The sequence below is a fragment of the Salvelinus alpinus genome, chromosome 16, assembly GCF_045679555.1.
Source record: "Salvelinus alpinus chromosome 16, SLU_Salpinus.1, whole genome shotgun sequence".
In the NCBI taxonomy this organism is placed as follows: domain Eukaryota; kingdom Metazoa; phylum Chordata; class Actinopteri; order Salmoniformes; family Salmonidae; genus Salvelinus; species Salvelinus alpinus.
Window position 1 is genome coordinate 25,429,666 of NC_092101.1, and position 24,817 is coordinate 25,454,482.

At 43.3% G+C, this 24,817-nt stretch overlaps 2 protein-coding genes across 11 annotated transcripts in view; one reads left to right on the forward strand and one right to left on the reverse strand.

Annotated features, from left to right (window-relative positions):
- The window catches only part of LOC139541194 (uncharacterized), a 106,045-nt gene extending 97,437 nt beyond the window's left edge, over positions 1-8,608 (forward strand). For 2 of the 3 annotated variants that reach the window (XM_071345571.1, XM_071345570.1), the window contains 5 exons: positions 4,975-5,089; positions 5,755-5,857; positions 6,087-6,156; positions 6,381-6,484; positions 6,560-8,608. In XM_071345571.1, the coding sequence (XP_071201672.1) occupies positions 4,975-5,089; positions 5,755-5,857; positions 6,087-6,156; positions 6,381-6,484; positions 6,560-6,734 (567 nt within the window). In that variant the 3' untranslated portion in view covers positions 6,735-8,608. The remainder of the gene's footprint in view (positions 1-4,974; positions 5,090-5,754; positions 5,858-6,086; positions 6,157-6,380; positions 6,485-6,559) is intronic. The other variant, XM_071345572.1, reaches the window with a different exon arrangement.
- tbl1xr1a (TBL1X/Y related 1a) overlaps positions 8,593-24,817 on the reverse strand; it is a 31,189-nt gene continuing 14,964 nt past the window's right edge. For 6 of the 8 annotated variants that reach the window (XM_071345574.1, XM_071345573.1, XM_071345575.1 and 3 more), the window contains 14 exons: positions 15,636-15,738; positions 15,240-15,385; positions 14,528-14,747; positions 14,139-14,313; positions 13,673-13,814; positions 13,285-13,348; positions 13,096-13,193; positions 12,876-12,936; positions 12,544-12,665; positions 12,333-12,407; positions 11,861-11,988; positions 11,392-11,557; positions 11,056-11,157; positions 8,593-10,920 (listed from right to left, as the gene is read on the reverse strand). In XM_071345574.1, coding sequence (XP_071201675.1) covers positions 10,894-10,920; positions 11,056-11,157; positions 11,392-11,557; positions 11,861-11,988; positions 12,333-12,407; positions 12,544-12,665; positions 12,876-12,936; positions 13,096-13,193; positions 13,285-13,348; positions 13,673-13,814; positions 14,139-14,313; positions 14,528-14,747; positions 15,240-15,385; positions 15,636-15,693 — 1,584 coding nt within the window. In that variant the 5' untranslated portion in view covers positions 15,694-15,738 and the 3' untranslated portion in view covers positions 8,593-10,893. Of the gene's footprint in view, positions 10,921-11,055; positions 11,158-11,391; positions 11,558-11,860; positions 11,989-12,332; positions 12,408-12,543; positions 12,666-12,875; positions 12,937-13,095; positions 13,194-13,284; positions 13,349-13,672; positions 13,815-14,138; positions 14,314-14,527; positions 14,748-15,239; positions 15,386-15,635; positions 15,739-21,439; positions 21,461-24,817 lie in introns of those variants that run through there. The other 2 variants (XM_071345579.1, XM_071345580.1) reach the window with 2 other exon arrangements.

Sequence of the window (24,817 nt, forward strand, 5' to 3'; positions counted from 1 at the left end):
CAGTCTGCTCAGTGCCTGGAGGGCTGCTTCTAAAGATCAGAGCTGTTCCTTATCGCCCAAACACACTTTCTGTTTTAGCCTGTAATGCTATAACACAATGTGTCCCTGAAGTGAAGCGTGGCCTTTCAAACATCACCTTGGAGTAGATGTGAAGAGTGGCTCATTGTGGCCCGCAGCTCTCTGCTCTGTTTTATCCAGGGCAAGGTGAAGGAAGAGCAGACTGGCTTTGAATATTAACCTTATTCTTAGTCTAGTCCATGTACTACTGCCATTTTAAAGATAGCAGTAAGCGCTAGCTGATGACAGGTTGACGTTTATTGTCATGAATCTTGCCCTGGAGGCAGAACTGAGCGATTTCCGCTAGATGTACCAGCTGCTAAATAGTTAGTTAAATAGTTAACCTACTGTATAGAGTACGACAGTATGAGTCATAATACCCATAAAATCTAGTGGTCAAACATGGAAATGGTTCCAATCGTTTTCCACTATCCATTCATTTAAGAAACACCTAAAATAAGTGCTGTGTTTCGTGAAGGCTTACCCTGGGGTGACATTTTGATAACCGTGTAAATCTCTCTGGGACAAGGTGACTTTTCTCAATATATTGGCCTGTAACACCTCTAATGTGGAGCTCTATAGCAAACCGGACTATCTGCATTGATCCTTTTTGCGCTAACATGTTGCTGTTACTGTTTATTATATAGTCTGTTGCCTAGTCACTTTATCCCCATCTATATGTACATATCTACCTCAATTACCTCGTACCCCTGCACATTGACTCGGTACTGGTACACTATGTATATAGCCATTGTTTTATTATTATTATTATTATTATTTATCTTTTTTTCTCTCTGTATTGTTGGGAAGGGCCCATAAGTAAGCATTTCACTGTTAGTCTACACCTATTGTTTACAAAGCATGTGACAAATACAATTTGATAATTTGCAAAGACAAAATTGTCTATATTTTAAAAAAAATCTGAAAACAAAAATTTACTTTTTGGTCTTTATTAAGATTAGGTTAGGCATTATGGTTAGCAGTGTGGTTAAAATCTGATTCTATGACTTTGTAGATGTGCCAGCAAGTGACTACTTTGCAGAGCTGCCTCCAGGGCAAGATTCATGACAATAAATGCTTGCTAGCTGATGTGGAACGTATCAAGCCAGATCATATAGGATGGGTAGGGGTTGAGGCCTACCTTATCATATCATCACCATATCACCATATCACCACTTATCAGGGATTTGGATTAGGGGAGTATTGTCTGTGGAATCAACCTGTGATTTTGACATTATTGAACATACAATTTATTATTTTCCGATGTAATTTCATATGTACAGTATTATACAGCTAAATGCCAAAATAAAGGAAACACCAACATAGTGTCTAAATAGGTCATTGGGCCACCACGAGCCAGAACAGCTTCAATACACCTTGGCATAGATTCTACAAGTGTCTGAAACTCTATTTGAGAGATGCAACACCATTCTTCCATGAGAAATTCCATCATTTGGTGTTCTATTGCCAGTGGTAGAAAATGCTGTCTCAGGCTCTCCTCAAGAATCTCCCATAAGTGTTCAATTGGGTTGAGATCTGGTGACGCATGCACTATGCTTCTTTGAGACCCCTCTTTCAAAGTCACTGAGATCTCTTCTTCTTGCCATGGTAGCCAACTGGGCATTTTTATACATGACCCTAAGCATGATGGGATGTTAATTGTTTGATTAACTCAGGAACCACACCTGTGTGAAAGCACCTGCTTTCAATATACTTTGTATCCCTCGTTTACTTAAGTGTTTCCTTTAGTTTGGCAGTTACCTGTAGATTTCTTCATGAACATCTTTAGTGTCATCTAGTGGTGCTTGGTTCAAATTGCATGTTGTTTCTTTAGAATGTCTTCTGTATGCACACGCATATATGTACAATAACAAATTAAACTGGTAATATGTTTCACACAAAATTGAGTAAACAGAACCCTTACCTCATCCATCTCACCTATTAACTATGCATAATGTGTAGCTTGACTGGGTGTTTTGGATTTGCTGGGGTTAGATTTCAAGTAGAATTATACTCCAAAGTCCTCTTGGTGTTACTGACATTTTGTTGATCCTTGAATAGTGCTTGCTGAACAACAAATGTGTACATCACTTGCTAGGTCTAAAAAGGGATGTTTTTGTTATGTTTCTAGTCTGCAAAGTACATATTCAAACTTTTAGTTGTCTCCTATGATGTTGGAACATTGTGTCATTTTATTTTAAGTGCTTTTCAAGACAACCATAGTTACTTTACATACATAAGATAATCAGCAGGATAAAAAGCAATACAATCACACATTAAATTGAGTAGCTATATAAAAGTTCACTAAACATGAGACTGACCAAGGAGAACACTACACATGATGACAGACTAACCATGATAACAGACTAACCAGGGAGAACACTAAACATGATAACAGACTAACCAGGGAGAACACTAAACATGATAACAGACTAACCAGGGAGAACACTAAACATGATAACAGACTAACCAGGGAGAACACTTGTCACGGCTGTTGAAGGAAGAGGACCAAGGTGCAGCGTGGTGAGCGTACATATTCCTTTATTATTGGAAATGCCGACAAAAACAATAAACACTACAAAACAAACTGTGAAGCTAAAGGCTATGTGCCATAAACAAAATCAGCCTCCCACAAAGACAGGTGGGAAAAAGAGATACCTAAGTATGGTTCTCAATCAGAGACAACGATAGACAGCTGTCCCTGATTGAGAACCATACCCGGCCAAAACATAGAAATACAAATAGAACATAGAATGCCCACCCCAACTCACACCCTGATCAAACCAAAATAGAGACATAAAAAGGATCTAAGGTCAGGGCGTGACAGTACCCCCCCAAAGTTGCGGACTCCGGCCGCAAAACCTATAGGGGAGGGTCTGGGTGGGCATCTATCCGCGGTGGCGGGCTCAGGTGCGGGACGCAGGCCCCGCTCCACCACTGGCTCACCCCACTTTGGTGGCACCTCTGGTGCGGGGACCCTCGCTGCGGGCCCCGGACTGGAGAACGTCGCTGCGGGCCCCGGACTGGAGAACGTCGCTGGAGGCTCCGGACTGGAGAACGTCGCTGGGGGCTCCGCGCCATGGATCGTCGCTGGAGGCTTCGGGCCATGGATCGTCACTGGAGGCTTCGGGCCATGGATCGTCACTGGAGGCTTCGCGCCATGGATCGTCACTGGAGGCTTCGGGCCATGGATCGTCACTGGAGGCTTCGGGCCATGGATCGTCACTGGAGGCTTCGCGCCATGGATCGTCGCTGGAGGCTTCGGGCCATGGATCGTCACTGGAGGCTTCGGGCCATGGATCGTCACTGGAGGCTTCGCGCCATGGATCGTCACTGGAGGCTTCGCGCCATGGATCGTCACTGGAGGCTTCGTGCCATGGATCATCACTGGAGTGAGGAGACGTATGGGCAGTCTGGTACGTGGAGCTGCCACAGGGCTCACCAGGCTGGGGAGACATACAGGAGGATTAGTTCTGGGAGCAGGCACAGGACTCACCAGGCTGAAGAGACATACAGGAAGCCCTGTCCTTGGCAGAGGCACCGGATATACTGGGCCAAGGAGGCGCACTGGAGGTCTGGAGAGCAGGGCTGGCACAACCCGTTCTGGCTGGATGCTCACCCTAGCCCGGCAGATGCGGGGAGCTGGAATGTAGCGCACCGGGCTAAGAACGCGTACTGGAGACACAGTGCGCTCCACCGCATAACACGGTGCCTAACCAGTACGACGCTCGCCACGGTAAGCACAGGGAGTTGGCTCAGGTCTCCAACCTGACTCAGCCAAACTCCCCGTGTGACTCCCCCCATAATTTTTGGGGGGGCTGCCTCTCGGGCTTCCTTGCCAGCCGTGTTCCCTCGTAACGCTGCCGCTCTGCTTTCGCTGCCTCCAGTTCCTCCCGTGGACGGCGATACTCCCCAGCCTGCCTCCAGGGTCCCTTACCGTCCAGGATTTCCTCCCAAGTCCATGAATCCTGAACACGCTGCTCCTCCTTACCACGCTGCTTGGTCCGTTGGTGGTGGGAAGTTCTGTCACGGCTGTTGAAGGAAGAGGACCAAGGTGCAGCGTGGTGAGCGTACATATTCCTTTATTATTGGAAATGCCTACAAAAACAATAAACACTACAAAACAAACCGTGAAGCTAAAGGCTATGTGCCATAAACAAAGTCAGCCTCCGAAAAAGGGCTACCTAAGTATGGTTCTCAATCAGAGACAACGATAGACAGCTGTCCCTGATTGAGAACCCTACCCGGCCAAAACATAGAAATACAAATAATAGAACATAGAATACCCACCGCAACTCACACCCTCACCAAACCAAAATAGAGACATAAAAAGGATCTCTAAGGTCAGGGTGTGACAACACTAAACATGATGACAGACTGACCAGGGAGAACACTAAACATGATGACAGACTAACCAGGGAGAACACTAAACATGATAACAGACTAACCAGGGAGAACACTACATTAAACATGATGACAGACTGACCAGGGAGAACACTAAACATGATGACAGACTAACCAGGGAGAACACTAAACATGATAACAGACTAACCAGAGAGAACACTAAACATGATAACAGACTAACCAGGGAGAACACTACACTAAACATCATGACAGACTGACCAGGGAGAACACTAAACATGCTGACAGACTTAACTAAGTGAATTAGACAGAGGATAAAAGCTAAGACAACAGAGAATCCAGGTAAGCCTGTGTGAAGACGTGTGTCTTTAGTGTGGACTTGAATATTTGTTTGGATTGTGAGAGCCAGTACAAAATAATGACAGATCATAATGTAATTTCCTTTTTATTCTCTTTGTGTCAATATCCAACATCAATCCATTTGTGAATGGATGATTTAGATAGATGCCTATAGGTTACAGAACACTAACCACATGTCATGTTGTCACTCTACAGATAATCAGTCTGAAGTACCGTCACTACTCGTGGGTGGCAGAGCTGATCCAGATTTTTATTGCCATCAGTATAACAGTGTCCTTTCTGGTGATGGGATCTGCCATGAAGCACACAAGTATGTTCCCTCTCAATACATCTCTATCCTTGCTGTTCTCTATGCATGGCAATGTTCACTGAAGAGGGGGGAATGCATTTTTGATAGCATGAGTTAGAGACATGCAAACCCCTCACCCACACCAATGTCTATTAAGGTCTAACCTCATATACGATGTACTTGTGTGACCAATCTCTCTGCTAGTCGGTTGTTCTCTGGTAATCAGTTTTATCTGTGTAAAGGGGTTATAAAAATTAATGTTAATATATAGTTATTTATGGCTTAATAGAAGGACTTGTTTTTTATGTTTTTAGGCCTGAAAATTAGGAAAATAAGATGATAAATTAATCTTCAGAGATACAAAAAATATAATTTTCCTATGTTAAGTTGACTCAGGCTGAGAAACTCATTTAAATGATTCAGGATAACATCTCTATTTTCAAAATATCTGCAATAAATCACGTTTCATGGTAACACAATTATGCCTTTCATTGATGTGGCTATGTGGCATCATTATCTCTCCTTTCTTCCAGTCAGGAGTGATCAAAATACTCAGAATGATATCAATCATGAAAAATACCAATTGCATGTATTTACATATACAATTGTATAAATCTACAGCTTTAAGAAGCTGTAGATGTGGTGCCTTGTAGATACATTGACTGTGTTTGGTTGTTTTGTTTCAGTTGATGGCCTTGTGAACTCACACTGGAACACCAAGTTGGAATGGATGTCGAAGGTCTGGGAGAGGACATTACCACAGAGCTTCCACAGATGCAGTTCAAGAGGGTATACAATTCTACTTCTCCATCTGGTTTTGAATTCCTCCTGTCACAAGATGATTTCACAGGCCATTTGCTTTCTCATTCGCTGACCATTACCACTCCCATAAAAATATTATATTTATCTGTCCCTGTAATAGAAAAGGTTATGAAGCATTCCGGATGCTTACTTTGACTAATTAAGTTGATTTCATGATATTAACCAAACAATCCATGTTGTCTTTTCTCCTTGACAGTCTTGCCAATGGGCTCATATCTCTGCTTGCATTTGGAATCATTTTTATTGTCTCGTCGTGTGATCCAAGGGTAAGTGCCTCATTCTTCCTCCTGCTACAGCAAAATAAAATGAGTCACCTGTTCCTATCACTTCATTTCTAACTGGATCTAGGCTAGAGTAGGAATTTGTGCTTGATTGCTGTTTCAAACTATTCCAATGAGCTATGATAATCAAGTATCCAAACCAGTTATTATGGTATGTAGGAACATAAGGATAATACAGCAAGCTATATTTATGTGTACCCTTTAACTAGGGATTTGTGGTGATGTTGGACAAAGTGGTGTCTTTCTCTTTGAACACTGAAGTTGGGTTGTTCATCTTTGTGATGCTGCGAGCCTCCAGATCAGAGCGATTTCAGTGAGTAGGCTACTGTTTTATCAGTGATACAAAGAACTAGTTCCTACAGGTTCTCATCTCTTCCTCTCATCCCAGACACCTGACTGTGCCTCTGCCCGTGGGTCAGCGGGTCTTCCAACTCCACTGGACCCTGCCTATTTACTTCATGTTTGCTGTGGCCTACGATGTTATCCAGAGCATCGTAGAGATAGCAGAGCACAATTTACAGCACTCCTCCCAACCTCTCCTCACCAACTATTCTCTGAGCTGAGCACTACTGTGAACGATGGACTGTAGCCTGGGAGTCGTGTGGCGGTGATTACAATGCTGTGTTAATTTGCTTATTCATGGACGTCATGCAGCTTCCTCTTGAACATTAACAGCATCAGGGATGTCTCCTACGGTCAACTATTTCATGTACTGTAATGGCTCGATTCAATCAGATCCGCTTTGGTCAACATCCGCATAGCGGTTGTTTTGGCGGTGGCAGATATGGAACTGCGTTAGCTGTCAAATCCAAAAGTGACTCCAGGCATTACACCTAAAGTGGACATTGCCATTGGCTGCACGAAGTTGCTATAACATAAATTCCATGCAGCCTTGTTTACAAGTTTGAACACTGGAATGTAGTCCACACCTTGATTAAGATTATTATTTAGTTTCATGATTTTCAATTTGAATATTTTTTATTTTTTATTTTTTTTTTCACCTTTATTTAACCAGGTAGGCTAGTTGAGAACAAGTTCTCATTTGCAACTGCGACCTGGCCAAGATAAAGCATAGCAGTGTGAACAGACAACACAGAGTTACACATGGAGTAAACAATAAACAAGTCAATAACATGGTAGAAAAAAAAAGAGAATCTATATACAATGTGTGCAAAAGGCATGAGGTAGGCAATAAATCGAATAATTACAATTTAGCAGATTAACACTGGAGTGATAAATCATCAGATGATCATGTGCAAGAAGAGATACTGGTGTGCAAAAGAGCAGAAAAGTAAATAAATAAAAGCAGTATGGGGGGTGAGGTAGGTAAATTGGGTGGGTAGTTTACAGATGGACTATGTACAGCTGCAGCGATCGGTTAGCTGCTCGGATAGCAGATTTTTAAAGTTGTTGAGGGAGATAAAAGTCTCCAACTTCAGAGATTTTTGCAATTCGTTCCAGTCGCAGGCAGCAGAGAACTGGAAGGAAAGGCGTCCAAATGAGGTTTTGGCTTTAGGGATGATCAGTGAGATACACCTGCTGGAGCGCGTGCTGCGGGTGGGTGTAGCCATCGTGACCAGTGAACTGAGATAAGGCGGCACTTTACCTAGCATAGCCTTGTAGATGACCTGGAGCCAGTGGGTCTGACGACGAACATGTAGCGAGGGCCAGCCGACTAGGGCATACAGGTCGCAGTGGTGGGTCGTATAAGGTGCTTTAGTAACAAAACGAATGGCACTGTGATAAACTGCATCCAGTTTGCTGAGTAGAGTATTGGAAGCTATTTTGTAGATGACATCGCCGAAGTCGAGGATCGGTAGGATAGTCAGTTTTACTAGGGTAAGTTTGGCGGCGTGAGTGAAGGAGGCTTTGTATAGCCTACACTTTCTTATTCTGAACTTCTAAAGAGATTTGGGCGGGTGTGGCTTTGTGACAATGATGGAAGAGCAGCTGCTCACCGATTTGATGGCTCGAACGCAGTTCCACCTTCGACATCGCCTAAACATCCGCTATGTGGGTGTCTGTAATCGCAGGTTGACACTTGATCTGAATTGAATCTAGGTCTATGTTTCGTTTTCATGTAATTGTTTTCAGAGGGCTGTATTGAATTACCAGCAGGCATGCTATTAGGGAGTCTTTACAGCTCAATATATGCATTGTTTAATAGCATAACCAGAGAATTTACACTATTATTTTAGTTTAGACATCAAATGTACAGACTGGTGCGTCATCAAAACAGCCAATAACTGGTATGATGCCACAGCATGATGTCTGGGATCTCACTATTGAAAAGTTGCCTACAGCTTCTTTCCCCACAAATGCTAACATATGTATTATGTATCTAACTAGCTTACACATTTGACTTTGGGGTTTAAGAACAAACAGATAAACAAGGGGAAAATCCAATAAAAAAATGATATATTAATATCAAAATATATTTTATTCTGGACTTTTTTTTCAGATCTGGTTCAAATTACAACAGATCAATGCAATCTGCAAAAACACATTTTGACTCGAGAAACCAAGGGTGGGGTGTGGGCACTCATGATGCAATGTGGAACCAAAAAAATCATTAAACTGGAACATACTGTACTTGATTATCTCCAATAATCTTACATTTTACTCCTTTAGGCTACAAAGAAATATGAATTACAAAAGTTTTAAAAGAGTACAAAATGTCCAGAGGACATACACATCATAAGAATATGATTAGAATTCAGGTAGTGAAAATGAAGGGCAAAGCAGACACTAGGACAGCAGATTTATCATAAAAGAAAACCTAAAATAACCTTCCACTGTCATAGACTGTATAATAAATAGTGTCCAGATGGTGCAATCTACTTAGAGTAGACAGTTTTTACAGATTTAAAAGGACTACACTCTGTATAAAATGCACATTTATGGGATGGTTGCACAGACCCTGATTAAACCTACTCTAATAATAAACATCCTCAATGTTTCAATTGAAAGTGCTTTTTGAGACCAGGAGTAGGTTTCATATGGGCCCATGCATCTGCCCCTATATGTGTAGTGATATCCCAAAAAATAAACCGCTAACATAAGTCTTAAACCAGGGGAACGAGGGATCCTGGCCATGGATCCTCACATTTCCATCAAGCCAAAACCTCATTCTGCCATCTGTAAAATCAGACTGGCTTGCTTTGTTAAAAAAAAAAAAAAAAAAAACACACACACTACATTTAACAGGATATCTAGACTGTAACCGGTGAATATTCAGATGTGTCCCATTTCAAATTAAGATTGTTGAAAGTCAATCAAAAAAGATTTAACAGTCAATTGATAACTGTCCAGTAGGGGAATTCTCTTCTCACAATGATTTGAAAAGATACATTTACATGAATGTGTGATACCACACAGTGTCGCATGTCTTTAAATGGTTATGCTTCAAATTCAGTTCACTTTTTCAATATTGAGCAGCACAAAAATAATTTATATGGTGCATGTTACTCCATATGATTTCTGATTCCTAGCCCAACACCCAGACTTGCTTTAAGATTATATTTTACCTCTGAAAACAGCATTGCTTGTTTGTGATCCAAATAACCTCAGTCAATATCTAGTTTGGGAAATCGTCTATGGGACTTGAGTGAAAACTTTGCCTAATCAACATGTAAACGACTTTGAGTAAAAGCTTAATGGAAGTTTTGTTGTGACAGGTATCTGGAAAAACATCTGAGAGAATCACATTATCAGCTAAGTTTTCATTAGAAGAATACAAAACTTAAAGCAAGTCTTCCCTTTTTGCTATATGTTGTAAAAGGGGCCTCAGTTTGCCCATTGGAAGCACTCTGGTGAAAGGTCTAGTGGACATCACAGTCCCAATCATTCACACTGGAGGGAACAGTCATTGGGTACTGACTCGTCTGCTTCTCTTCTTTAAGCGATCCAATACTGGATGTTTCCACATGATAACTACAGCAGTACAGCTTTGTCCAGGGGTAATCATGGAACGTTTTTCTAACGCCATCAATGGTGCACAAACCAACCATAAAAATGGCTTTAAAGCATCCAGCTGTACAATGCCTCTTCTTTCATGTGCACCCAATGTTAATTTGTAATAATATTAAGTCAGGAGAATCAATGTCTCCTGTAGAGGAAAGAAATAAAACTACTGCATTTAGATGTCAACAGTACGACCGATGTCAACAGTAAAAACTACAATTGAAAAAAAGTCCCCATATTGTTTTGAACCACAAAGCGCACACTACCAAAGACTATTTTTTTAAAGAACTGTTTTGTGAGTGTGTATAAAAAGAGGACTCCTCTACTTCATGCAGCTGTGACCCCAAAAAATATTAACTTAAACATTGGAATAATTTTTTAAAACCTAACTGCCTGCTGCAGGACGGGAAAGCCGATATGTCTGTACACAGAGACTGAACTACCAACAAAGTTTAAAATGTTTTTTTTGTCTTGATGACGATGGTTTAAAGATCAAAAAGCAAAATAGCGTTGAAATTTTGGTACATATACGGATCTGTTTTTTTTGTGTTTTTGTCTGTGTCCCTTTAATGTCTCTGGAAGGATTTGCTGCACAGATTGTGTCCTTGCTCCTGAATCTGTTGTGTAGAGGTTGGGGTGCTTGTTTCTGGTCTGTAGTGGCCGGCCATGGTTCAGAGGGACTAGCAGTACATGGGGCAGGGACAGTTATTTTGGCTATGTACACATTCATTGTCGGTCCATGGCTTCCAACAAGGAGTGTTACTTCCGCAGATCTAATACACAAACCTGAAAAACAAGAGATAGGCGTTTTAATATATGTATTATTATGACCTGTATATCTCAGAGTGATAAACCCTTTAAACTTTTTGGGTGACATTTTTTTTCTGAAGTATATGAAAATGCTAAGAAATGTGTACTCACAGATCCATCTGATGCACTTGCTCCCACTTTGTCACCTGCTGCATTCCAGCAAACTTCAAAGATTCCCCCTGTCCCCCTGTAACTATGGACTAAAGCACCAGTCTGTGGAATGGAAAGGGAAGCAAAGACAGTGTTATCGTTTCAGATCAACAACCACAAGCCAAAGGCTAAACCATAGCTTTCTTAGATTTAAATCCATTCGAAAGCCTAATTAAAGTCTCCAAAATAAGCACTACCACTGACCTAAGTAACTAACTGCATAACTATACAGGAAGCTAATATCACTAAGTTCTCCACTCCGTGCAAGGTAGATAGCAAGACAGTGTCAGACTGTACCTGCGTGTTCCAGATGTGAACACACTTGTCGAAGGAGCCGCTGGCCAGATGCCTGCCGTCTGGGCTGAAGGCCACACTGTAGACAGGCTCCTGGTGTTTGGTTAGCGTGTGAATGCAGATGCCTCGGTCCACATCCCACAGCCGCACCGTCGAATCAAAGGACGCACTGTAGGGAACAGGAAAAACACTCATCGATCTGCCTCCTCCCCAAAAGCAATACTTAGTTCATAGTCATAGCTGACTTCAAACACAAAGCCCCAATTCAGAAGCATGAAAACTGGGGCAATTCAGGTGAAGAGTTTTGGTTCAGGGCACAAATACATTGTGGCTGGCCCAGAAACAGTGTAGTCATCAGTCTATTACCCTCTAACAGGGCCACACCGCTGTTATCACAGCCAGTAATGCTGCTTTCACATCCAAACTAATGAATGCCCACATAGAGGGCGCAGCAGTGCTTCTGTTTCAGTACCTGGCAAGCATGAGATTGGCATTGGGGTTGTTGGTTCCAGGACCAGTGGGGCTCCATTTGATGGTGTAGATCTCTTTGCTGTGAGCTTGCAGGTCATGAACACATGTATCCTGTTTCATACTCCAGATCTAGCATGATAAAATGACATGATTGTTAACGTGATGGTGAATATCTAAAACGCTGAATGTTCAGATAGATAAGAATGTTTGGTTGGTTTTATACTTGGTTTATTTCTCAGGTTGACAATTTGTTGAGTGGAATTCATCACAATGAAGAAATGTATAGAGAAAATTATAGAGTGATATATACAAAACATGAATTATTTGAATTTCTGATATATAATCCAGAGCAAAACATTACAGTGCACATGTATTTATATAATTGATTTAACAGGGACAGTAATCAACAACGCAGACAATACTTAAGTGTAAGAGTGCTGGACGTAGCTAGACAGTTTTCATTCATAACTTACCTTCAGCGTCATGTCGTCTGAGCAAGAGGCCAGCAGGTTACCGGTTGGATCCCATTTGATTGCATTTACTTCATTCTGGAGCGGAGGGGAGCACAGACAGAGGAGGCAATGCCTCTGACCCATAGAAAACGGCACAAAATGGCTATGGCATGGTACTTCTATGATGGCTGCAGGAGCAGTGTAACGCTGTGGGGTAATTGGACTGACTTACTGTGTGTCCTTGGAATGTTTTGATGGGCCTGTCCTGGCCAAGTTTACACACATGGATGCACATGTCTGTACTGCAGGAGGCAAACGTGTTGTTGCTCTGCCAGTCCACATCCAGAGCAGGCGCTATGGAGTCACAACAAGAGGAGCGGAAGAATACAATGAATAAACAACAACATAGAACTCTACTTCTTTCTTTCTGTGCTTGACAGAAACTAGGAATGAGTCGGCACAAAAATACCCTTACTGTATATATTCATGTAAGTATGTACCGATACATGTCTAGTAAGGGTTAATGAAGAGTCAGGAAAGAAGCCATTGGATAATTCAGTGCACCTGAATGGAACGGGAACTGCTGCTTGGCTTCTCCTGTGTGAGCATCCCATATGATTGTAGTCTGGAGGGAGAAACACAAAGAAAAACATCTCAATTACAACACGCCTGAGAATAACAGAATGTTCTTTTAGTCCTGAATACCAGAAGAGGTGAATGAGTCATCATAGCATTTCATGTCTTGAGCTCATAACAAAAAATAAAAAGGCTGTTGGGTTCTTACCTTATCTACTCCGGCACTAAGAATGAAGTTTCCTTTCTTGTTCCATTTCAATGCAAAAATGGGACCTTTGTGTTGACCCAGGGTACTGGCAAGATTACCTAGGGTTCAAATCATATATATTAGAGAGGCAACCGTTTCAGAAACTGACAACATGTTAAGTTGAAAAAGGAGGTAAAAGAGGCAACCCACCATCCTTTGTCCAGATCCTGGCAAATCCATCATATGAGCCGGTTGCTAGTAAAGTACCCTCACTCTGTCGGGAAGAAGAGGTATAATACATATAAATTAAGTTAAATGGAATGAAAGAGAATACATATTGTTCAGCACATGATTCTGCTCAATGAAACTTTCCCTTGCCAGAATAACAAGCCTACAGTACAACAAAACAATATTACACCTCAAAATAATTGGGGTAATTAAAAAAGATCAAAGCTTTGAAACATAAAAGCAGTTTGAAGTGGCTCATAGTAACAGCATTCAGAACAGAAGCAGTGGACATAAATGTGGAAATAAAGTTATGGGATTTGTGAGGGGGGAACATGGAGCAGGCTTGTGTGTGTGTAGACCTCTGACTCACATTCCAGTCTAATGATGTGACGTCTTTGTTGCTGGGGACATCCTGGCCTCCCTCCCGTATGCAGTGCCTCAGAACAAGCTGCGTGGAGCTACTGGTGCTGTTCTCACTCAGGTTCCAGATCCGCGCCGTTGAGTCCCCAGACCTGCAACAGGGAGGGGAGGGACAGTCAGCACAGCCCAGAGCAATTACAATACAACAAAATAGCAACATAGAAAGGTCATGGGTCACTCATTCATTCAATTAGGGTTGCAAAACGTTCCCATAATTCCCAGGTTTTCCCAGACATCCCGGTTGGAAGATTCACGGAATCAGGAAATCCAGATCCTACAACCAGGATGTCTGGAAAACCTGTGGTTTTGGGGAAAGTTACCATAATTTTGCAACTCTAACCAGGATACGGATAAATATAGGACTTTAATTATTTGAGCTTAATGCAATAACCTCAGAGAGAGAGAGAGACACTGACCCTGAGGCGAGCAGGTCGGAGACAGGGTTCCAAGCGCAGATGAACACCTCTGACTCGTGGCCTCGGAGCACCATGGCTTTGTTCTGGGGAATCTCCATATCCCCGTCCACCTCCATCAAGTCTGCATGGTTGTCTGTATGGCACACAGAGAGCACCTCATCAGCATGTGCATGATCTGAATAACAAAACATCCAGTATTGGCATTGACTCTTTTGGTAGTTTACATTACATTCTCAACCACAACAATGATGTTCAAAATAACAGAACATGCACAAACCAGCCATAAAGAGCGAACTAATAGCAGAATCTTTTAGGGACATTATCCTCTTCCTCTCTCTGTGTGTTATGGTTAATAAACACTAAGCCCAGGGCCGTGGACTGAGACTCACTAGCTAAGGCGTGCGCTCCGTTCTCCTCGCCATTGGCCGTGTTCTCTCCGTTCTTGGCGTTGGCTGTCATGTTGGTGGCATTGGCTGGGGGGGCCTGGGCCGCCTGCTGCTGGGCCAGCTTGTCTCGGTAGGCCTGCTGCCGCGTCTGCACCACGTCCGGCATTACCGCGTCGATGAGCGACAGGGACTCAATCGGCCGCCCGTCAAACAGTGTACCGTCCTGGGGACAGCAGAAAAGCTGGTTAGACTAAAAATCAAAGGCTTCAAACCGCTAAATAACTACTGTAGCTGTAAGCAATGGTAGGTTAAATCCAGTTGAGTCTGCTGAGGGGAGGACGGCTCATGGCACATGGAAACCATGTGTTTGATACCATTCAACTAATTCCGCTCCAGCCATTACCACGAACCCGTCCTCCCCAATTAAGGTGCCACCAACCTCCTGTGACTTAAATTAAAGGATAAAACACCCAAACAAATCACTAGAGAACCATCTATTAAAACTTAATGCAATGTATTATAAAGCTACATTGGTTGATAACTGAAGACCAGAAACCTAGCACTGCATTAAATATGCTTTCTGATCAAACCGATGCCATGTTCTGCATTTCATCACAGTTGGCTTGACTTGCAGTAATAAAGTCCACAGATTCCCTGATAAGATGATGTGATGCTGTGATAATAATGACTTGCGTGAATGAGGAGATGAGCTCACCTCATTAATGCTGACTTCAGCCTCCACGTACTGCAGGCCCTTCTGTATGATGGAGATGAGGGCAGCAGGGGGCACCAGGGCTCCATTGATGTTAGACTGACTGATGTGGCTCTCTATGCCAAACGTGAAGGCTGAGTGGGAAAACCCTGTAAGAGGAGGCATGAGGAGCATGTCAGTAGCACATTACATAGAGCAAATCCCTCCCTCTGGTGCCTCTGGAAATGGCACACTTCAAATAGCTCTGTGGTTGTTCTCAGAGTGCACATTTTCAGGGCACCCTTTAATAGCTATAGAACATTACATAAGGAGAATATACGCTAAGATTATTTCGACAGCTGTCTGGCTTCAATTGCGTTTGTGTCCAGATTTGTGGTTGAAGCGTCAGATAGAGCCTACCTGACTCCTGTAGGTATCTGTACACCAGGAAGTTGACCTCATCACTGCTTATGCTCATCTTTATACCTGGTTACACCATGAGGTCAGCAAACAGGACACAGGCCTGAAGGGAAGGGAAGGGAAGGGAGGAGGTGGTGGTGAGACAGTTGTTTATCCAAACTCAGAGCAACATATTTTCACACTACACCAATCACACTACATAGTGCTGCTAAGTAAGAACTGAAGCTAGGGCTAGAGAGTGGAGATATCCTTCCAGAAGATGCCACTACCACTAACACATTGTCTGTGTGCAAAAATCCTTCCACAATCTGCTGTACACACAGTTCACACCAGGGCAGGGCAGCGGGGACCTGCTGTTGGGTGCTAACTGTGGACAGGAGTAGCAGCACTGTTACAGTGCGTCTCTCTAGCATGGCAAATAACAAGGCGTAGTACCCATTTCCACCATTGCACCGCAGTGGCGCTGTTGAGTTAAAAACAGAATCTCAGGATCTCTGTTGACAGTGAGTGAGTGAGTGAGTGAGTGAGTGAGTGAGTGAGTGAGTGAGTGAGTGAGTGAGTGAGTGAGTGAGTGAGTGAATGAGTGAGTGGGGGATGGGAAGGGGAATCTCTTTCCATAGATGAGCTGTGCTCTGGGCTGTAGTCCATCAATGAGAGCAGTGGTGTTTATCTCAGCCAGGTCTGGCTCGGAGCAGCACAGGGCTAGTCTGGGACCTTGCAGAATCATGGTAGTGACAAACAAGCAAGCATGACCACAGAATGGACAGTATTTTAACTGGGTTCATCCATTCAGAGAGATATAGAACAGGAGCACAAACATCCTTCTCTCTGGAGAAACCACTTCAGGACCTGTGCTACTGGTGTTTCACAAGAGTGACATCTGAAATAACGAATCAATAGGCAGCCATGCAGAACTGTACATTCACCCAAAGATACCTCAAATCTGAAGAGCCATATTTCCGGTAGAATACTGGAGCACATTCTAATTTCCATGTCAAAACATAGCATAACCATAACAGAACTCTACAGAGGAGGCCAATCTTAGTAGTCCTAGCTACTGAAGATAGAGGACGTTTCAATGTATTTATTTTATTTATTTATTTAACTACTACGTAAGTCAGTTAAGAACAAATTCAGATTTACAATTACGGCCTACCACGGCCAAACCCTAACCCAGACGATGCCTTGTCGACCATCATCAACTCTCTTAAGAAACGTGTAGGCCTATTCTTGACAAAAACTGTCATAGGATGTGGTTTGTTTGCAAACCGAACAGAATTTTGTCATCTGCTTTTATACTTGAACACACCCCTAGAGACGTAGTTCATTCCCTTTTCATCGCCATATCAAAGTGATGAGGTGTTGGTCTATTTTGAGAGAGTGAGAGAGCACGGCTGTAGAGATGGAGCACTTCACCTTCCTGTAAAATAAATGTACACCTCTGCCCCATCTCCAGTCTCAGAAATGACGTTGTTTACAACTCGCATACATCCCAAAGTGATTGTGGTAGGTATGTCATATGATCTTTTATACTTTTAACAATTGATATAAAAAATATGGCTCACAACACTGGTTCAGATGTTCCTGTCCTGCATGATGTCCGATCATGCCACTTTTACAGCCTTTGGTTTAGAATAGAACATACATGTACAGTATGTATACGAAGTCACCACCCCCTTTCAAACTGTTCACCTTTTGTTGCCTTACAGCCTGAAATGAAACCACCCCAAAAAATATTTTCAAAAAAGTAAAACAGTAAAATACCCTATTTGGATACGTGAATACTCCAAATTTGCTGAGGTATAACCAACCACCTTCCAGATCACAAATCAAGCTAATTGGCTTCCATCTGTGATCAATTGTAGTGACTTTGATTAGCTCAGAATAAAAACAGTTGTTCATAGAGGACTCCACTGCTTAGTAGTGCAATTCAAAGCAAAGAATCCACTATGGGCGGAAAAGTACTTTCAAAAGGTCTACAAGATAAAGTTGTGGAAAGGCACAAATCAGGGAATGGATATAAAAAGATTTCAACGGCCTTGTCCCTCGGAGCACAGTTAAGACCATTTTTAAGAAGCGGATGGTGACGCCCAGACCCTGCATAGATCAGACAGTCCCTCCAAACCGGGCAAGGATGAGACTGATCAGAGAGGTTACCAAGAATCCAATGGCGACTTTGGAGGAGCTTCAGGCCTTTATGGCAAAGACTAGTCAATGTGTGCATGTGACCACATTATCACAAATGCTGCATTAATCTGGCCCCGATGGGAGGGTGGCAAGAAAAAAAACATCCCCAAAAAAGGCCACATCACGTGTCATTTGAGCTTTGCAAAAAAGCATATTATAGATTCTGAGGCCAAGTGGAAAAAGGTGCTATGGTCAGATGAGACCAAAATGTAACCTTTTGACCTGAATGCAAAACGATATGTCTGACGAAAACCCAATACATCTTTCCACCCAAAGAACACCATGCCTTCAGTATAGAACACCATGCCCACAGTGAAGAACACCATGCCTACAATATAGAACACCATGCCTACAGTGAAGAACACCATGCCTACAGTGAAGAACACCATGCCCACATTGAAGAACACCATGCCCACAGCGAAGGACACCATGCCTACAGCGAAGGACACCATGCCTACAGCGAAGGACACCATGCCTACAGCGAAGGACACCATGCCTACAGTGAAGGACACCATGCCTACAGTATTGAACACCATGCCTACAGTATAGAACACCAGCCCTACAGTGAAGAACACCATGCCTACAGTAAAGAACACCATGCATACAGTATAGAACACCATGCCTACAGTGAACTGACACCATGCCTACAGTGAACTGACACCATGCCTACAGTGAACTGACACCATATCTACAGTATAGAACACCATGCCTACAGTAAAGAACAACATGCGTACAGTGATGAAACCCATGCCTACAGTATAGAACACCATGCCTACAGTGAACTGACACCATGCCTACAGTATAGAACACCATGCCTACAGTATAGAGCACCATGCCTACAATAAAGAGCACCATGCCTACAATAAAGAGCACCATGCCTACAGTAAAGAACACCATGCCTATAGTATAGAACACCATGCCTACAGTATAGAACACCATGCTGACAGTGACGAGCACCATGCCTACAGTATAGAACACCATGCCTACAGTGAACTGACACCATTCCTACAGTGAACTGAAACCATGCCTACAGTATAGAACACCATGCCTACAGTGACGAACACCATGCCTACAGTGACGAACACCATGCCTACAGTGAACTGACACCATGCCTACAGTGAACTGACACCATGCCTACAGTGAACTGACACCATGCCTACAGTGAAGAACACCATGCTTACAGTGACGAACACCATACCTACAGTGAACTGACACCATGCCTACAGTATAGAACACCATGCCTACAGTAAAGAACACCATGCCTACAGTGAACTGACACCATGCCTACAGTGACGAACACCATATCTACAGTATAGAACACCATGCCTACAGTAAAGAACAACATGCGTACAGTGACGAAACCCATGCCTACAGTATAGAACACCATGCATACAGTATAGAACACCATGCCTACAGTGAACTGACACCATGCCTACAGTATAGAACACCATGCCTACAGTATAGAGTATAAATGCCTACAGTATAAATTTGAACATGCTTAACACCCCAGCCATCCTACAATCTAAGCTTGATGCCCTCAATCTCACACAAATTATCAATGAACCTACCAGGTACCACCCCAATTCCGTAAACACGGGTACCCTCATAGATATCATCCTAACCAACTTGCCCTCCAAATACACCTCTGCTGTTTTCAACCAAGATCTCAGCGAACACTGCCTCATTGCCTGCATCCGTAATGGGTCAGCGGTCAAACGACCTCCACTCATCACTGTCAAACTCTCCCTGAAACACTTCAGCGAGCAGGCCTTTCTAATCGACCTGGCCGAGGTATCCTGGAAGGATATTGATCTCATCCCGTCAGTAGAGGATGCCTGGATATTTAAAAAAAAAGCCTTCCTCACCATCTTGAATAAGCATGCCCCATTCAAGAAATTTAGAACCAGGAACAGATATAGCCCTTGGTTCTCTCCTGACCTGACTGCCCTTAACCAACAGAAAAACATCCTATGGCGTTCTGCATTAGCATCGAACAGCCCCCGTGATATGCAACTTTTCAGGGAAGCTAGAAACCAATATACACAGGCAGTTAGAAAAGCCAAGGCTAGCTTTTTCAAGCAGAAATTTGCTTCCTGCAACACAAATTCAAAAAAGTTCTGGGACACTGTAAAGTCCATGGAGAATAAGAACACCTCCTCCCAGCTTCCAACTGCACTGAAGATAGGAAACACTGTCACCACCGACAAATCCACTATAATTGAGAATTTCAATAAGCATTTTTCTACGGCTGGCCATGCTTTCCACCTGGCTACCCCTACCCCGGTCAACAGCACTGCCCTCCCCTCTGCTACTCGCCCAAGCCTTCCCCATTTCTCTTTCTCCCAAATACAGTCAGCTGATGTTCTGAAAGAGCTGCAAAATCTGGACCCTTACAAATCAGCCGGGCTAGATAATCTGGACTCTTTCTTTCTAAAACTATCTGCTGAAATTGTTGCCACCCCTATTACTAGCCTTTTCAACCTCTCTTTCGTGTCGTCTGAGATTCCCAAAGATTTGAAAGCAGCTGCGGTTATCCCCCTCTTCAAAGGGGGGGACACTCTTGACCCTAACAGCTACAGACCTATATCTATCCTACCCTGCCTTTCTAAGGTCTTCGAAAGCCAAGTCAACAAACAGATTACGGACCATTTCGAATCCCACCATACCTTCTCCGCTATGCAATCTGGTTTCAGAGCTGGTCATGGGTGCACCTCAGCCACGCTCAAGGTCATAAACGATATCTTAACCGCCATCGATAGGAAACAATACTGTGCAGCCGTATTCATTGACCTGGCCAAGGCTTTTGACTCTGTCAATCACCACATCCTCATCGGCAGACTCGACAGCCTTGGTTTCTCTAATGATTGCCTCGCCTGGTTCACCAACTACTTCTCTGATCGAGTTCAGTGTGTCAAATTGGAGGGTCTGTTGTCCGGGCCTCTGGCAGTCTCTATGGGGGTGCCACAGGGTTCAATTCTTGGACCGACTCTCTTCTCTGTATACATCAATGATGTCGCTCTTGCTGCTGGTGATTCTCTGATCCACCTCTACGCAGACGACACTATTCTGTATACTTCTGGCCCTTCTTTTGACACTGTGTTAACAACCCTCCAGGCGAGCTTCAATGCCATACAACTCTCCTTCCGTGGCCTCCAATTGCTCTTAAATACAAGTAAAACTAAATGCATGCTCTTCAACCGATCGCTGCCTGCACCTGCCCGCCTGTTCAACATCACTACTCTGGACGGCTCTGACTTAGAATATGTGGACAACTACAAATACCTAGGTGTCTGGTTAGACTGTAAACTCTCCTTCCAGACTCACATCAAACATCTCCAATCCAAAGTTAAATCTAGAATTGGCTTCCTATTCCGCAACAAAGCATCCTTCACTCATGCTGCCAAACATACCCTTGTAAAACTGACCATCCTACCAATCCTCGACTTCGGTGATGTCATTTACAAAATAGCCTCCAAAACCCTACTCAATAAATTGGATGCAGTCTATCACAGTGCCATCCGTTTTGTCACCAAAGCCAGGCTCCAGGTCATCTACAAGACCCTGCTAGGTAAAGTCCCCACTTATCTCAGCTCGCTGGTCACCATAGCAGCACCTACCTGTAGCACGCGCTCCAGCAGGTATATCTCTCTGGTCACCCCCAAAACCAATTCTTCCTTTGGCCGCCTCTCCTTCCAGTTCTCTGCTGCCAATGACTGGAACGAACTACAAAAATCTCTGAAACTGGAAACACTTATCTCCCTCACTAGCTTTAAGCACCAGCTGTCAGAGCAGCTCATAGATTACTGTACCTGTACATAGCCCATCTATAATTTAGCCCAAACAACTACCTCTTTACCTACTGTATTTATTTATTTATTTTGCTCCTTTGCACCCCATTATTTCTATCTCTACTTTACACTTTCTTCCACTGCAAACCAACCATTCCAGTGTTTTTTATTTTATTTTTTGACTTGCTATATTGTATTTACTTCGCCACCATGGCCTTTTTATATTTTTATTTATTTATATATTTTGTTTGCCTTCACCTCCCTTATCTCACCTCACTTGCTCACATTGTATATAGACTTATTTTTCACTGTATTATTGACTGTATGTTTGTTTTACTCCATGTGTAACTATGTGTTGTTGTATGTGTCGAACTGCTTTGCTTTATCTTGGCCAGGTCGCAATTGTAAATGAGAACGTGTTCTCAATTTGCCTACCTGGTTAAATAAAGGTGAAATAAAATAAATAAATAAATAAATAGAGCACCATGCCTACAATAAAGAGCACCATGCCTACAGTAAAGAACACCATGCCTACAGTAAAGAACACCATGGCTACAGTAAAGAACACCATGGCTACAGTAAAGAACACCATGCCTACAGTAAAGAACACCATGGCTACAGTAAAGAACACCATGCCTACAGTAAAGAACACCATGGCTACAGTAAAGAACACCATGCCTACAGTATAGAACACCATGCCTACAGTAGAGAACACCATGCCTACAGTGAAGAACACCATGCTGACAGTGACGAGCACCATGCCTACAGTATAGAACACCATGCCTACAGTGAACTGACACCATGCCTACAGTGAACTGAAACCATGCCTACAGTGACAAACACCATGCCTACAGTATAGAACACCATGCCTACAGTGAACTGACACCATGCCTACAGTGACGAACACCATGCCTACAGTGACGAACACCATGCCTACAGTGAACTGACACCATGCCTACAGTGAACTGACACCATGCCTACAGTGAAGAACACCATGCTTACAGTGACGAACACCATACCTACAGTGAACTGACACCATGCCTACAGCATAGAACACCATGCCTACAGTAAAGAACACCATGCCTACAGTATAGAACACCATGTCTACAGTAAAGAACACCATGCCTACAGTGACGAACACCATGCCTACAGTGACGAACACCATGCCTACAGTAAAGAACACCATGCCTACAGTAAAGAACACCATGCCTACAGTGACGAACACCATGCCTACAGTATAGAACACCATGTATACAGTAATGAACACCATGCCTACAGTATAGAACACCATGGCTACAGTGACGATCACCATGGCTACAGTGACGATCACTATGGCTACAGTATAGAACACCATGCCTACAGTATAGAACACCATACCTACAGTGAACTGACACCATGCCTACAGTCAACTGACACCATGCCTACAGTCAACTGACACCATGCCTACAGTCAACTGACACCATGCCTACAGTGACGAACGCCATGCCTACAGTGACGAACGCCATGCCTACAGTATAGAACACCATGCCTACAGTGAACTGACACCATGCCTACAGTCACGAACACCATGCCTACAGTAGAGAACACCATGCCTACAGTGAAGAACGCCATGCTTACAGTGACGAACACCATATCTACAGTGAACAGACACCATGCCTACAGTGAACAGACACCATGCCTACAGTGAACTGACACCATGCCTACAGTGAACTGACACCATACCTACAGTGAACTGACACCATGCCTACAGTGAACTGACACCATGCCTACAGTGAACTGACACCATGCCTACAGTGAACTGACACCATACCTACAGTGAACTGACACCATACCTACAGTGAACTGACACCATGCCTACAGTGAACTGACACCATGCCTACGGTAAAGAACACCATGTCTACGGTAAAGAACACCATGCCCTACGGTAAAGAACACCATGTCTACAGTAAAGAACATGCCTACGGTATAGAACACCATGCCTACGGTATAGAACACCATGCCTACGGTATAGAACACCATGTCTACGGTAAAGAACACCATGTCTACGGTAAAGAACACCATGCCTACGGTAAAGAACACCATGCCTACGGTAAAGAACACCATGCCTACGGTAAAGAACACCATGCCTACGGTAAAGAACACCATGCCTACGGTAAAGAACACCATGCCTACGGTAAAGAACACCATGCCTACGGTAAAGAACACCATGCCTACGGTAAAGAACACCATGCCTACGGTATAGAACACCATGCCTACGGTATAGAACACCATGTCTACGGTAAAGAACACCATGCCTACGGTAAAGAACACCATGCCTACGGTAAAGAACACCATGCCTACGGTAAAGAACACCATGCCTACGGTATAGAACACCATGTCTACGGTAAAGAACACCATGTCTACGGTAAAGAACACCATGCCTACGGTAAAGAACACCATGCCTACGGTAAAGAACACCATGCCTACGGTAAAGAACAACATGCCTACGGTAAAGAACACCATGCCTACGGTAAAGAACACCATGCCTACGGTAAAGAACACCATGCCTACGGTAAAGAACACAATTTCTACAGTAAAGCACGTCAGTGGCAGCATCCTGTTGTGGGGGTGTTTCTCTTCAGCATGGACAGGAGCGCTTGTCAGGATAGAAGGGAAAATGGACAATGCAAAATACCAACAGATTCTTGAGGAAAACCTGCAGTCCTCAGCCAAAAAGTCGAAAATGGGAAGATGGGTCATGTTTCAACATGACAATGACCCAAAGCACACCGCCAAAGCAACTATAGAGTGGCTGAAGGACAAGAAGGTGAATGTCCTTGATTGGCCCAGTCAGAGCCCCGACCTAAATCCCATCGAGAATCTGTGGAATGACTTGAAGAGTGCAGTCCATGATCGGTCACCATGCAATTTGACAAACAATTCGATAAACTGAAAATGATTGACACCGACCATACAAATCAGTCATCGCAGGCAATTTTCTGATATCGTTCATTACGATAAGTAGCATATACTAAAGAAATGTGAAGTTTGAAATGAAATACGTTTGCTAATATGGGTGATTGTTAATGGGACAATTGATGGCTACAACCATCAAACTAGTTGTAGTAGTTTAAAGGATAATAAAATAAAAAAAACGGTGGTGCACATTAATGTTATAAATTTAGTGTTCTATTATCGTTATTGCATAAATTCAGGCAATTTATCGCA